Source organism: Anolis sagrei, chromosome 12 (genome assembly GCF_037176765.1).
Source record: "Anolis sagrei isolate rAnoSag1 chromosome 12, rAnoSag1.mat, whole genome shotgun sequence".
Taxonomy (NCBI): Eukaryota; Metazoa; Chordata; class Lepidosauria; order Squamata; family Dactyloidae; genus Anolis; species Anolis sagrei.
In genome coordinates this window covers 11,781,661-11,795,695 of record NC_090032.1, presented here as the reverse complement: position 1 = coordinate 11,795,695, position 14,035 = coordinate 11,781,661, and the positions used below count along the sequence as shown (strand labels likewise).

The window sequence follows — 14,035 nt, the reverse complement described above, 5'->3', positions numbered from 1 at the left end:
AGAGTTCCACTGCTGAACAGCTCTTACAGTCAAGAAGTGGCTTCCAACTGTACAACTCAGGGTTGGTGCTCATCTCCATTTCTAAGCCGAAGAGCCAGCGTTGTCCGTAGACACCTCCAAGGTCATGTGGCCAGCATGACTGCATGGAGCGCCCTTACCTTCCCGACGGAGTGGTACCTATTGATCTACTCCCATTTGCATGTTTTCGAACTGCTAGGTTGGCAGAAGCTGGGGCTGACAGCGGAAGCTCACGCCGCTCCCCGGATTTGAACCTGCGACCTTTCAGTCAACAAGCTCTGCAGCTCAATGCTTTAACCCACTGCGCCACTGGGGGCTCCATTATATTGTATTATATATTTATATTTATTTCCAACTCTATTATTCTAGGACTATGATTTTTGGACGCGGTGCCCTCCACCCACCCAAAGCCCCCCTGGGGCCCTACCAAAGGACTTGGGTCTGCCTGAGAGAAGATGTATCGCAGGAACACTCCCAGGTGAGCTGGGCGAGTCTTCAGCTTCCCAAGATCCTGGAAGAGGGAGTCACACTGGGATTGGGTGGGGGAGAGAAAAGACAATAAAAGTGTCATGATATCATGCAGAGGAGAAGAAGACAAAGAATCTCGCCAGGATTACCGGAGAAGGAATCCCACTGGAGCATTGCAACACACCCAAATACCTGGGAGTTACCCTGGACCGTGCTCTGATTTAGAAGAAGCACTGCTTGAATGTCAAGCAAAAAGTGGCTGCTAGAAATAATATTATACGAAAGCCGACTGGCACAACCTGGGGATCATAACCAGACATAGTGAAGACATCTGTCCTTGCGCTTTGCTACTTTGCTGCTGAATATGCATGCCCAGTGTGGAATACATCTCACCACGTTAAAACAGTGGATGTGGCTCTTAATGAGCCATGCAGCATTATCACAGGATGTCTCCGCCCTACACTGCTGGAGAAATTATACTGTTTAGCTGATATCCACTGGGAAGTAGCAGCCAGTAATGAAAGGACCAAGACATTGACATGTCTGGCCCATCCCCTATTTGGTTATCAGGCAGCATACTAATGTCTTAAATCAAGAAAAAAGCTTCCTAAGATCTACAGAGATACTTGTAAGAACACCTCAGCAAGCAAGAGTCCAAAAGTGGCAGGCTGAAACCCAGAACCTCAATGCCGGATGAGAAATTCCCTCCTGGGCACACAGAAGACTGGGAAGGTGCTAAACAGACTGGGACTACAAGATGCTTAGCCAACCTTAAGAAATGGGGCTACAAAGTGGAATCCATGACATGTAAGTGCAGAGAAGAGCAAACCACAGACTACTGACTACAATGTGGTCTGAGCTCTGCCACATGCACAATGGAGGACCGTCTTACAGTGAGACCAGAGGCACTCCAAGTGGCCAGCTTCTGGTCAAAGGACATTAATTTTGTTTTGTAGTTTATTTATACATTATGACTATATTATCAATTCGCTTCTGACACGATAAAGAAATAAATAAATACCAGGAGTCCAGAATCCTATCCCAGAAGGGAGCTTTACCTCGTTGTTAAAGTATCCCGGATCATAATCCTCTTCGGGAGCGATAATGAGGGGCCTCCCAGACTGGTCAAAGCCCTGAAGGAGAGAATCGAAAAGAAATTGGAGCTACAAGCAATATATAAATAAAATATTTCACTGTTGTTTGGGGCCCCAAACAGCAGAGTGGAATACTTTATTTACTCAAGTCTAATGAGTCATCGAATCTAATGCACACCTTAATTTTCCAAACCCTGAAATCAAAAAATAAAACAAAATAATAATATTTGCTGGCAAATGTAATGCATTCTGTCATTTGGCCAAAAAGGTGCACATTACAGTTCCTCCATCAGAAATATTAAAAATTAACTAGTTATTTTTAGTTACAAAAATGTGGGCCAAGCACTGAAAGGGTTAAATGGATGCAATGACTCAGCAAAAGATGCAGTTCTATATAAGCAGGTGTGCCTGTAGCTTAGTAGGCCTTAGTGTTAGTTCATCCCAGTGTGAGAAAGGTGTTGGTCTGAGAAAGCCCTCAGTGTGAGAAGGCCTCAGTGTTAGTTCGCCTCAGTGTGAGAGAGGCTTCAGTCTGAGAGAGCCCTCAATGTGAAAAGGCCTCAGTGTTAGTAGGCCTCAGTATGAGAATGCCTAAGTGTTAGTTTGCCTCAGTGTGAGAGAGGCATCAGTCTGAGACAGCTCTCAATGTGAAAAGGCCTCAGTGTGAGGTAGGCCTTAGTGTTAGTAGGTCTCAGTTTGAGTAGGCTTGGTATGCGAAGCTTCAGTGAGAGATAGGGTCAAGCACTGAAAGGGTTAAATGGATGCAATGACTCAGCAAAAGCTTCAGGTGTGCCTGTAGCTTAGTAGTAGTAGTAGTAGTAGTAGTAGTAATAATAATAATAATAATAATAATAATAACAACAACACTTTATTTGTACCCCGCTACCATCTCCCCAAGGGACTCGGTGCGGCGTACATGAGGCCGAGCCCAACACAACAATACAGGCAATAATCACAACAGTACAAGCAATTAAAATAAAACATAAATGATAAACATATAACATTATCAATAAGACAACATACAGTTAAAACTGTGGGAAGGCCAAATGTAGAAATTAAAATTGGAATAGTGCTGAAGCATGGATGAAAAGGTGATAGTGGCGTTTGTGGAAGACATACGAGCAGACCTAAAAGTATAAGGAGCTTTGGAGGGACAAAGTGCTATGGGATCATTATTCCAGGAAGGCACACTGGAACAAACACGTCTTCAAGATCCTCCTGAAGACTGCCAGAGTTGGGGCCTGCCTGATGTCCTTAGGGAGTGAGTAGTCATCACTCTGAGGTAAACCTCAGTGGGAGAAACGTCTCAGTCTGTGAGAAGGCCTCACAGTGTGAGCTAGGTCTTAGTCAGTGAGAGAAGGCCTCACAGTGTGAGGTAGGCTTCAGCCTATGAGAAGGCTGAGCATGAGAAGCCATGGGGGACGCCTGGCTCGAGAGCAGTACGTGTGAAAAAGATCTTGGAGTCCTCGTGGACAACAAGTTAAACATGAGCCAACAATGTGATGTGGCGGCAAAAAAAGCCAATGGGATTTTGGCCTGCATCAATAGGAGCCTAGTGTCTAGATCTAAGGAAGTAATGCTACCCCTCTATTCTGCTTTGGTTAGACCACATCTGGAATATTGTGTCCAATTCTGGGCACCACAATTCAAGAGAGATATTGACAAGCTGGAATGTGTCCAGAGGAGGGCGACTAAAATGATCAAGGGTCTGGAGAACAAGCCCTATGAGGAGCGGCTTAGGGAACTGGGCATGTTTAGCCTGAAGAAGAGAAGGCTGAGAGGAGATATGATAGCCATGTATAAATATGTGAGAGGAAGCCACAGGGAGGAGGGAGCAAGCTTGTTCCTTGGAGACTAGGACGCGGAACAATGGCTTCAAACTACAAGAGAGGAGATTCCATCTGAACATTAGGAAGAACTTCCTGACTGTGAGAGCCGTTCAGCAGTGGAACTCTCTGCCCCGGAGTGTGGTGGAGGCTCCTTCTTTGGAAGCTTTTAAGCAGAGGCTGGATGGCCATCTGTCACGGGTGATTTGAATGCAATATTCCTGCTTCTTGGCAGGGGGTTGGACTGGATGGCCCATGAGGTCTCTTCCAACTCTTTGATTCTATGATTCTATGGTATGAGAAGCTTTGGTGAGAGAAGCCCCAGGTTGACGGCTTTGCGTGTAAAGTTCATGTGTAAAGCTCCATTATAACGGCTGTGTGTAAAAAGCTAGTGTACAAAACTCACTAATGTGAGAGGAGCCTCTGTGAGAGTGAAGCTGTTTAAATGCATGAGAAAGAAGCCCAGCATGGAAGCAAAGAAGGAAGTATAAAGAAATGTGTGTTATGGAAACCTTGGGGTTTTTTTGTAAATAATGCAACCATATTATTTTGTTATATAGAAAAGCCTCCTATGGAAGAGGTCCTTCCTGGTTCGGCTCACCTGTTCCGCCAAGGAGGGGGAGAAAGACGTGTCTGAGCCCTGGTGCTGATGGTGCTGGAACATCCTGGAGGCAATGACAGGGGAGGTATGGGGGCTGTCCAGGCCGGGGTCGGAGAGGACCGAGTTCCGGTTCAGGGAGATCTGTTCCAAAAATGACCACATTCAGTTTTCATACAAACAGCCTGCCAGTAAATCTCCTCTCGCACAGAGGTGTGCGATCCCCTCAGCGCTTACCTCACCCACAGAAGGGAAGCGCTCTGTGCCTGAATCCAGGCCGCTGTCTCCATCTTGGGAATCCAAAGAGAGACGCCCTGCGGATGGATGGGGGAATTGCCATCAGAATTTGACAAAGGATGGACCAATAGAGCACCAGCGATTGCCTCCTCCTCACAGAGATGGCCATACAAGGCTTCAAACTCCCAAAACCCCTTTCTAGGATAGTACAAGCCTTTTCCACGTCAACCAGGAAAGGCAGTTGCGACCTGTCATATCTTTAAAGTTCTGCCATTTTGACAAACATTCATCCCATCGACAGTTACACCAGAAACCCTCTCAATGGGCCGGGCTTTAGCACAGTGGGTTAAAGTTCCAGTTGCAGAAAATCTTGTCCATAGTTCAAGCCCACGTTGGGGTGAGCTCCCAACCGTCAGCCCAGCTTCTGCTCACCTAGCAGTTCGAAAACAGTAGATAAATAGGTACCACTTTGTCAGGGAGGTAATAATAGGTAATAATAGGTGCCATGCAGACACGCCAGCACATGAGAGCGTCTAAGACAACAAAGCTCCTCGGCATGGAAGATGGAGCAACAGCACCCCCGATGGCCAGAGTTGAGCACAGCCTCCAGATGCCGGAGATGGAAAAAGATGGGAAGCCTTTACCTCTGTTTATGTACTATCTGTCTTTAATTGTCTAACGAGATTGAATGTTTGCCATATATGAGTACTGTGATCCGCCCTGAGTCCCCTCGAGGAGATAGGGTGGAATATAAATAAAGCATATTATCTTATTATAGTATACTAGCTGTACCTGCCACACGTTGCTGTGGCCAACCTTTCCTCTTTCTCTCCTTCCTTCACTCCCTCTTTCCTTCCTGCTTTCCCATCTTTTCTTCTCTTCTTCCTTCCTTCTCTATCTCTTTCCTTCCTCCCCCCTTTTTCTTTCTCTTCTGCTGTCTCTCTTTCCTTCGCTCCCTCTTTCTCTACATCTTCCCCCCTTCCTTTGCTCCCTCTTTCCTTCCTTCTTTTCCTTTTTTCTTTCCTTCTCTCCTTCCTTCTCTAACTTTCCTTCCTTCCCCCTTTTTCGTTCCCTCCTCTTTCTCTCCTTTCTTCCTTCTCTACCTTTTTCCTTCCTTCCTTCTCTCTTTGCTTCCATGCTTCCTTCTCCCTTTCCTTCTTTCTTTCTTTCCCTCCCTCCCTCTTTCTTTTCTTTCTTTCTTTTTTCTCTCCCCTTCCCTCTATCTTTCTTCCCTTTTTTTATTGTCATTTAGCTTTCCTTCATTTAGCTTTTTGGGGCTTTTAAAGTCCCCTCTGCTGCGTTTTGCTGTGTTTTTATGAGTGAAGGACATACATTGGGTTGTTAGGTGTCTTGTGTCCAAATTTGGTGTCAATTCGTCTAGTGGTTTTTGAGTTCTGTTAATCCCACAAACGAACATTACATTTTTATTTATATAGATTATTTGCCTTGACTGATGCCTAGTTAAAACTGGACCAGCATGTACAGATTTATAATTAGGCCTGTCATTTAGCAAATGGAACTAAAGCAACTCAAGGCCAGGAGCAGCCTGGCACAGGAGCAAACCAAGAAGGAAAATGTGAGTTTGCACTTGCAGGATCTGGAAAAACAAAGGCTGGCGCCAGCCAAAATCAACCACCTCTGCAGGCTGTAGATGAGCATCTCATTGTCTGGGACACACCGAATGAGATGTCTGGGACAATATGATGCTTGCTAATTATAAATCAATGGGGAGGATGCGATTAGGAGACAATCAGTAGCACAACCCACCATCGGTCAAGCGGGAATTGATGGAACTGGAATCGCTTGTTGGCCGGGTGAAGTCCTGAAAAAAGGAAGAGACACAGAACTCAGAACCATGTGAGCTTGCTTTCTCAACATTTCTTCTGCTCTTTAGTGAATCTTGGTAGCCAGGCTACCAAGATTTTGTAAGTGGAAAGGCAGGAGGAAAAACTTTGGCGGCAATTCGTCCCGTGGTTTTTGAGTTATGTTAATCCCACAAATGAACATTACATTTTTATTTATATAGATATATACTGTATATACTCAAGTATAAGCCTAGTTTTTCAACCCTTGTTTTAGGCTGAAAAAGTCCCCCTTGGCTTATACTCGAGTCAAGGTTATTTATTATTTTACTCTGTCATTATTATTATTATTATTATTATTATTATTATTATTATTATTATTATCCACTGGCTGCCATTCATCTACCAGACCCAATTCAAGGTGCAGGTTCTTACCTTCAAAGCCCTGAACAGTTTGGGACCCGCCTACCTGCGTGACCGCATCTCTGTATATGAACCCACATGATCTCTTTATTCATCTGGAGAGGCTCTGCTCTCGATCCCACCAGCATCACAGGCACGATTGGTGGGGACGAGAGAGAGGGCCTTTTCAGTGGTGGCCCCTCGACTCTGGAACTCCCTCCCTAAAGACATCAGGCAGGCCCCAACCCTGGCAGTCTTTAGGAGGAGCTTGAAGACGTGGTTGTTCCAGTGTGCCTTCCCGGAATAATGATCCCATAGCACTTTGTCCCTCCAAAGCACTTTACATGTTTAGGTCTGCTCGTATGTCCTTCCACAAACGCCACTATCACCTTTCCGTCCAAGTTTCAGCACTATTTCCAATTTTAATTTTACATTTGGCCTTTTAATTGTATGTTGTCTTATTGATAATGTTATTTATTTATTTATTTATTTATTTATTTATTTATTTATTTCTTGCATTTATTAACCGCCGCTCTCAGCCCTAGGGCGACTCGTGGCGGTGTACAGTACATAAAAGACAATTTACAATGAAACCAAGACTACAAAACTAACATATCACTAATACACAACATCTAAATTACATTAAAAATCCGCTTCGTCTTATCGTGGAATCATAATCAATCTCATAGTCGTAATCCATATCGGTTGTCGTTTCCAGTAACATAGCACTCAGTTGAATGCCATCTCGAAAAGCCATGTCTTCAGGCCCTTGCGAAAGGCCATAAGGGAGGGCGCCTGTCTGATGTCAGCAGGGAGGGAGTTCCACAGCCGGGGGGCCACCACCGAGAAGGCCCTCTCTCTCGTCCCCGCCAGACGTGCCTGTGAGGCAGGCGGGATCAAGAGAAGGGCCTCCCCAGATGATCTCAAGGTCCTCGTGGGCTCATAGGCCGAGATGCGGTCCGCAAGGTACTTTGGGCCGGAACCGTTTAGGGCTTTGTAGGATAACACCAGCACCTTAAATTGGGCCCGGTAGCAAATCGGCAGCCAGTGGAGCTGGAACAACAAGGGCGTTGTATGCTCCCTGCGTCCTGCTCCTGTTAACAACATGGCTGCCGCGCGCTGGACTAGCTGAAGCTTCCAGGCCGTCTTTAAGGGCAGCCCCACGTAGAGAGCGTTGCAGTAGTCAAGGCGGGATGTGACCAGAGCGTGTACCACCGTGGCCAAGTCTATGTTCTTTATTTTAATTGCTTGTATTGTTATGATTATTGCTTGTATTGTTGTGTTTGGGCTCGGCCTCAGGTAAGCCGCACCGAGTCCCTTGGGGAGATGGTAGCGGGGTACAAATAAAGTGTTATTATTATTATTATTATTGCATTTATTATTTTACTCTATTATTATTATAGTTATCATTTTACTTTATTATTACATTTATTCATTTATTTTTTCAGTGTTATCATTAAATTTATTATTTTACTATATGATTGTTATTCCATTTATTATTTCACTCTATTATTATTCCATTTATTAGTTTACTATCTTTATTATTATTGGAAGGATACATAAGCACATTTACATTGAAGAAGATTAGTGCAGTCTTATCTTAAATTACAATTTTATATAAATATTCAAAAACATTTAACCTACTGATGCCTCAATTAGATGCCTCAATTAATGCAATTTTATTGGTATCTATTTTCATCTTGAAATGTACCAGTAGGCTTCTGAATTTCTCACCTTCGGCTTATACTTCAGTCAATACGTTTTCCCAGTTTTTGTGGTAAAATTAAGTGACTCTGCTTATATTCAGGTCAGCTTATACTCGAGTATATAAGTATAGTCTTTAATTAACTTTAATTACTATTTTACCTTGGACTGGAGTGTGTGTTAAGTACAGAGGTGGTTCCCAAAGGAATCCCTTCTATCCTATTTGATATCCTACTGTCCATTCCGGCTTCCCACTCACCGGGAGCCCTCCTCCCTCCTGCCGGATTTTCAGCTGGAGTTGGCTGACCCTCCGACGGGCCCCTTCAATCTGTTCCTCTATCAAAGAAGCTGGGTTACGGCTGTAGACCTCGTAGCACCGCTGGAGAGACGAGAGAGAAAGTGTGGGTATATCTGCAGAGGCTTCCCTTCTTCAAATGCATCAGTTATCCCCACCAGTTAATAAACCTTGACTTTGTCCAGACCCTTCCATTCCCTTCTCTGCAAATCAGTCCTGCATGACATTCTTTTGAGAAGAAATGAACAGGTCTGGATTTTCAACCAAGTGTCCTTCTATGTCTCCAATCAATCCAGACCTACCTGTAGCTCGGCCTCCTCCTGCCTCAGCATATTCCGGAGGATCTGCGTGGCATGCTTCTGAAATTTGGGGTCCTAGGGTTTGGAAAGCAAACAAAGTGAGACAGTTTGAACTCTGACTACCAGGACTATATGCTGCTTCTGATTTTACCTCCCACTCCCACGCCCCATCACCGGAGAGGACAGGCAACGCACACACCCCATCCTCTGAGCCCCTCCGATACCTACCTGCAAGGGCTTGGGCTCGGTGATGTGGTGTGGCGGAGGCAGCGGTGGTGGAGGGGGTGGCGGAGGGCATGCCGGCATGACCTGAGGGGCCCCCGTCTGGTGCCCATCCTGCTGGGAGCCCGAGAGCCCTGCAGAGGCAGGCGGGGAGCCCAAGAGAGTGAGGGCAACGTAAGCACCAGCTTGGTGGGCGAATGAAGCCGGCAGAGGAGAGAAAGGCAGAGGCAGGGAAAAGAAGAAAGAGAAGGAAAGAGGCATTAAAACAGGAAGCACACACGCCTCCCCACTTTTTCCTGTGAGAGACTGAAGGAAGAGCCCCAGGGAGAGGGAACTTTAGGGAGACTCGGGACCATCTCCAGCCCTAGCCCAAAATCTTGACATGTCTAAGAGTAGCCTAAGAGCCTAGCAATTGCTGAGACGCCTGGACAGTGACTCTTTGGTCAATTGTGGACATGCAAACGTAACACCAGACCAGATAGCACACCAGCTAATTCAGAATGGGAAAACCAACTGCAGGAAAGTAAAGGTGAAAATCAACAGGGTGCCAGAATTTGAAACCCACCAGTTGACATCTCCCATAAACCTGAAAGAACTCAGAGGAGCTATTTAGCGATGTAAAACTGGTAAAGCACCTGGCCCAGATGACTACAATTCAAGAGAGATATTGACAAGCTGGAATGTGTCCAGAGGAGGGCGACTAAAATGATCAAGGGTCTGGAGAACAAGCCCTATGAGGAGTGGCTTAGGGAACTGGGCATGTTTAGCCTGAAGAAGAGAAGGCTGAGAGGAGACATGATAGCCATATATAAATATGTGAGAGGAAGCCACAGGGAGGAGGGAGCAAGCTTGTTTTCTGCTTCCTTGGAGACTAGGACGCAGAACAATGGCTTCAAACTACAAGAGAGGAGATTCCATCTGAAAATGAGGAAGAACATCCTGACTGTGAGAGCCGTTCAGCGTGGAACTCTCTGCCCCGGAGTGTGGTGGAGGCTCCTTCCTTGGAGGCTTTTAAACAGAGGCTGTGGCCAACCTTTCCTCCCTCTTTCTCTCCTTTCTTTCTCTCCTTCCGTCCCTGTTTTTTTTTCCCCTTCTCTCCTTCCTCCCTCTTCCCTTCCTTCCCCTTCCTCTTTCTTCCCTTTCTTGCTGGGATTTATTGTTCACCTACAATCAAAGAACATTCTGGCATTCCAGAAGAGTGTGAAGACCTGGCTCTTCGAACAGGCTTTCAACTAAGCAGTACAATTGAGTGATTATTGGAATGGAATAATGGACAACAAGATCGGATGCTGATTCTATTAATGAGACGTGATGGATTGTTATATTGCTGTACTGTTGTATTGACTTTGGTGTTAATTAATTGATATTACTGTTATAATTGATTACTGATTTTGTATTGTCTTGTTGAAACTGGTTGTTAACCGCTCTGAGTCGCGTGAGGGCTGAGAAGAGCGGTATATAAATGAAGCAAATAAATAAATAAATAAACATTCTGAACTCCACCAACCATGGAATTGAACCAAACTTGGCACAAAGAACTCCCATGACTAACAGAAAATACTGGAAGAGTTTGTGGGGCATTGACCTTGAGTTTGGGAGTTGTAGTTCACCTACATCCAGAGATCACTGCGGACTCCAACAATGATGGATCTGGACCAAATTTGGCACAAATACTCAATATGGCCAAATGTGAACACTTGTGGAATGTACAGAAAATAGACCTTGACATTTGGGAGTTGTAGTTGCAGGGATTTATAGTTCACCTACAATCAAAGAGCATTCTGAACTCCACCAAAGTTAGAATTGGGCCAAACTTCCCAGACAGCACCCTCATGATCAACAGAAAATACTTTGTTTTCTAGTAGTCTTTGGCGACTCCTCTGACACCCCCTCGCAACACTCCCCCCAGGGCCCCCGACCCCCAGGTTGAGAAACACTGTTCTAGAGGCAAAAAATGTCCTTTGGGGTCACAAATCTGTTTTTAAAACTACGCGTATAATGGTGGTCAAGAATGTGGAGTGGCTCCAGAGGTGCAAAATGGTTCTGGGGGCTGCAATTGTGTCTCCTGCTTTTACAGACATTTGTGCAACAAGGGCGTTTCTGATCTTCTCCCTAAAGGACCCTGGGTAAATGGTGGGTAAGGCAATACCTAAAGTTGGGGGAAGGTCACCCCACCCTTGGTGCCGCCCTTGCTGACTCACATTTGATGAGCTTCACCACTTCCAGGTGAGAACTGTTGGTCACCATTGTCCCGTTCACCTGCAGCCAGGAGAGAGGAAAGCAGTTGTGGGCAGAGCGGAAGTAGGAAAGGCTTGGGAAACAGTTTAATAAACTATTGTTACTTTGCATTTGGGCTTGACTTTGTGGCATCTGTACCTTGACAGTGCCACTACTCACCTTGACAATCCGATCGCCTTCTTGCACCCCAGCCCTCATGGCGGCTCCTCCTAAAAAAAACCAGCAACAGCAAACACAGAGATAGGGGAGGAGAGAGAAAGAAGAAATGTCATGCTGGTCAGATTCTACCATGGAAAAGGTGCATACGTCAAACACAGTCTGGCGGAAACAAGATGCTCAGACTCTGCAATGGAGTCATCATCCTCTCATGTAATTAGTAGGCTTGTTTGATCCCAAAAAAATGGTTCAAAACTCATTTTGGATGTCAGGGGCGCTGGTGGTTCGATTCTAAAGTCAATTCCTATTTTCACAGAAAAAAATGTTAAAAACTTTTTGAAACTTCCGAGACTTCCGAATCCCTCCTTAATGGTTTGAAAGTGTTATTTCCCGTTTCATTGGGAGATCTTTACTTTGAAAGTAGTTGTATTACTCCAGAAGCAGGGGGGTGGGGGCGGGGAGGAAATTCATCCACTCTGGTTTAAAACTGTTTCTCTGGCTTAAGATGAGAAATGGCGGAAAAAGCTTCGGAAAGGCGAAGGGACTTCAAAATCACTTCAAAAAGCAAATATTTCCGAATTTATTCCGAATTACGAAAATTCTGACCGAACCTAACCATTAGGCCTGGGCGGTTTCGTTCGTTAATTTTGTAATTCGTTAAATATTCGTTATTTTTAGCAATTACAAAATGATTTCAAAACATATTTTCAAACCCGGAAGGGTTTTTCAATATCGAAACGGCATCCTCCATCCTTTTTACAAGCTTCCGCCCGTTTCGGAAATGACGTTTAAGGGATGGAGGATGCTGGGTGCCCTGGGAGCCAATCCGGCGCTCCCAAGCACCGTGGCTGATTGTGATTGGGCGGGCTGCCCTTTAAAAGCGGCTCCGCGTGGCCGCATTGCTCATTGCGAAGGCGAGGGAGGAGACGGGAGGTTCGGGAGGGAGGCTTGGCTTGGCTTGGATTCATTCATTGCTTGCATTCATTCATTTCTTGCTTTCATTCATTGCTTGCATTTATTCATTGCTTGCATTCATTCATTCACATTGATTCATTCATTGTTGTTGGGAGAGCGAGGGCGGTTGTGAGACCTGGGCTGGGAGCAGTGGGGAGGCTTTGCCCTGTTTTCGCCCTACAACAGGGCAGGGAAAGCTTTTTGTTAATTTTCCATTTTTAAATATTTCTGATAAATATTTCTCTTTAATTCTTCAAAAAATTCAAAAAATAATCTAAAAAAAGAAAAGAATCTTGTGTGCCTGTGTGTGCGTTTCTCCCTGTCCTGTGGCTGTGTTCGCTCCACAACAGGGCAAGTTTTTTGTTAATTTTCCATTTTTAAATATTTCTGATAAATATTTCTCATTTATTTTTCAAAAAATTCAAAAAATAATCTAAAAAAAGAAAAGAATCTTGTGTGCCTGTGTGTGCGTCATTTTAATGAATCGATTCGTTATCACCTTAACGAATTGACCCCCCGCACCAATAACGAAGTTTCGGAAGTGATTTGTGCATGCACGGGGGGTCCGCCATCTTAACGAATCGATTCATTAATATTAACGAAATTTCGTAAATACTGAACTTTTTTAAAGGAAAGTTTTGTAATTATTTTAAATATCGAAACGCAAAAACCCCCCAAATACAAATCGATTTTAGAAACAAATTTTTGCGTTGTTACCCAGGCCTACTAACCATGCCTAGTAATTACTATCCATATAAGACAGATATATGTGGCAGGGGCTGCCACAGTTACCCCCAGCAGCCTTTGCTCACCGGGTCGAACCGACTGCACCAGGACGATCCGGTCCCCGCTGACAGTGAAGCCAAAGCCATGCTGGTCCTTCTGGATGATGACACAGCGCTGGACCAAACCTAAAAGAAAGAGACGAAAAGTGACGGGGGAGGAACAAAGTAACTGTCAGCTAGTTAGGATGCACTCTGTTGGGCAAGTGGGCTTATTAACAAAAGATCCTCCTCATAAACGGATGGCAGAGTAACTTATTAGCAGCAGCATGACCCAAAAGTGATAAAAAGAACAAAACACACAGACCAATGTTATCTCTTCCATAGGAGGCTTTTCTTTATTGCAAAATAATATGGTTGCACTATTTACAAGAACAAGGTTTCCATAACACATTAAGTTCTTTATACTTCCTTCTTTGCTTCCACGCTGGGCTTCTTTCCCATGCAGATAAACAGCTTCGCTCTCACAGAGCCTCTTCTCACCGCCACTCCTCCAAATGTTCCACCAGTGATAGTAAGAGCATCCCCCTGTGCAGCAAAATCAGGCAATTCCAACTGGATGGCTCCCCATGAGGGTCTTCCTCCAGAGGCAAACCAAGAATGGGCAACTTGGAAATCCCTGAACAGTCTCAGAAGTGGTGTGCGCAGATCAAAAGACAATCTGGCACAAAATGGTACAACCTCCTAGAAGAATCCTCCACCTTGTGCGACTGTGGAGCAGAACAAACAACTCAGCATCTGCATGCTTGCCCACAACGCTCTGCCGCATGCACAGAGGAAGAATTGTTTAAAGCTACAGACAATGCTGTCGCTGTTGCCTGTTTTCAATCAACTTGGAAGTCCCTGAACTTCAGAAGTGGAGTGGGCAGATTTATTTATTTTATTTATTTATAATTCAAACTTATATGCCGCTACTCCCCTGGGACTCGGAGCAGCTTACAAG

The 14,035-nt window shown here is 44.9% G+C and overlaps 1 protein-coding gene across 5 annotated transcripts in view; it reads right to left on the bottom strand.

Annotated features, from left to right (window-relative positions):
* Positions 1–14,035, bottom strand: part of ARHGEF11 (Rho guanine nucleotide exchange factor 11) — a 130,174-nt gene that overhangs the window by 62,686 nt on the left and 53,453 nt on the right. For 4 of the 5 annotated variants that reach the window (XM_060758238.2, XM_060758242.2, XM_060758239.2 and 1 more), the window contains 11 exons: positions 13,123–13,221; positions 11,360–11,409; positions 11,164–11,221; positions 8,969–9,147; positions 8,744–8,815; positions 8,406–8,525; positions 6,006–6,060; positions 4,239–4,315; positions 4,005–4,145; positions 1,545–1,619; positions 446–547 (listed from right to left, as the gene is read on the bottom strand). In XM_060758238.2, the coding sequence (XP_060614221.2) occupies positions 446–547; positions 1,545–1,619; positions 4,005–4,145; positions 4,239–4,315; positions 6,006–6,060; positions 8,406–8,525; positions 8,744–8,815; positions 8,969–9,147; positions 11,164–11,221; positions 11,360–11,409; positions 13,123–13,221 (1,028 nt within the window). The remainder of the gene's footprint in view (positions 1–445; positions 548–1,544; positions 1,620–4,004; positions 4,146–4,238; positions 4,316–6,005; positions 6,061–8,405; positions 8,526–8,743; positions 8,816–8,968; positions 9,148–11,163; positions 11,222–11,359; positions 11,410–13,122; positions 13,222–14,035) is intronic. The other variant, XM_060758241.2, reaches the window with a different exon arrangement.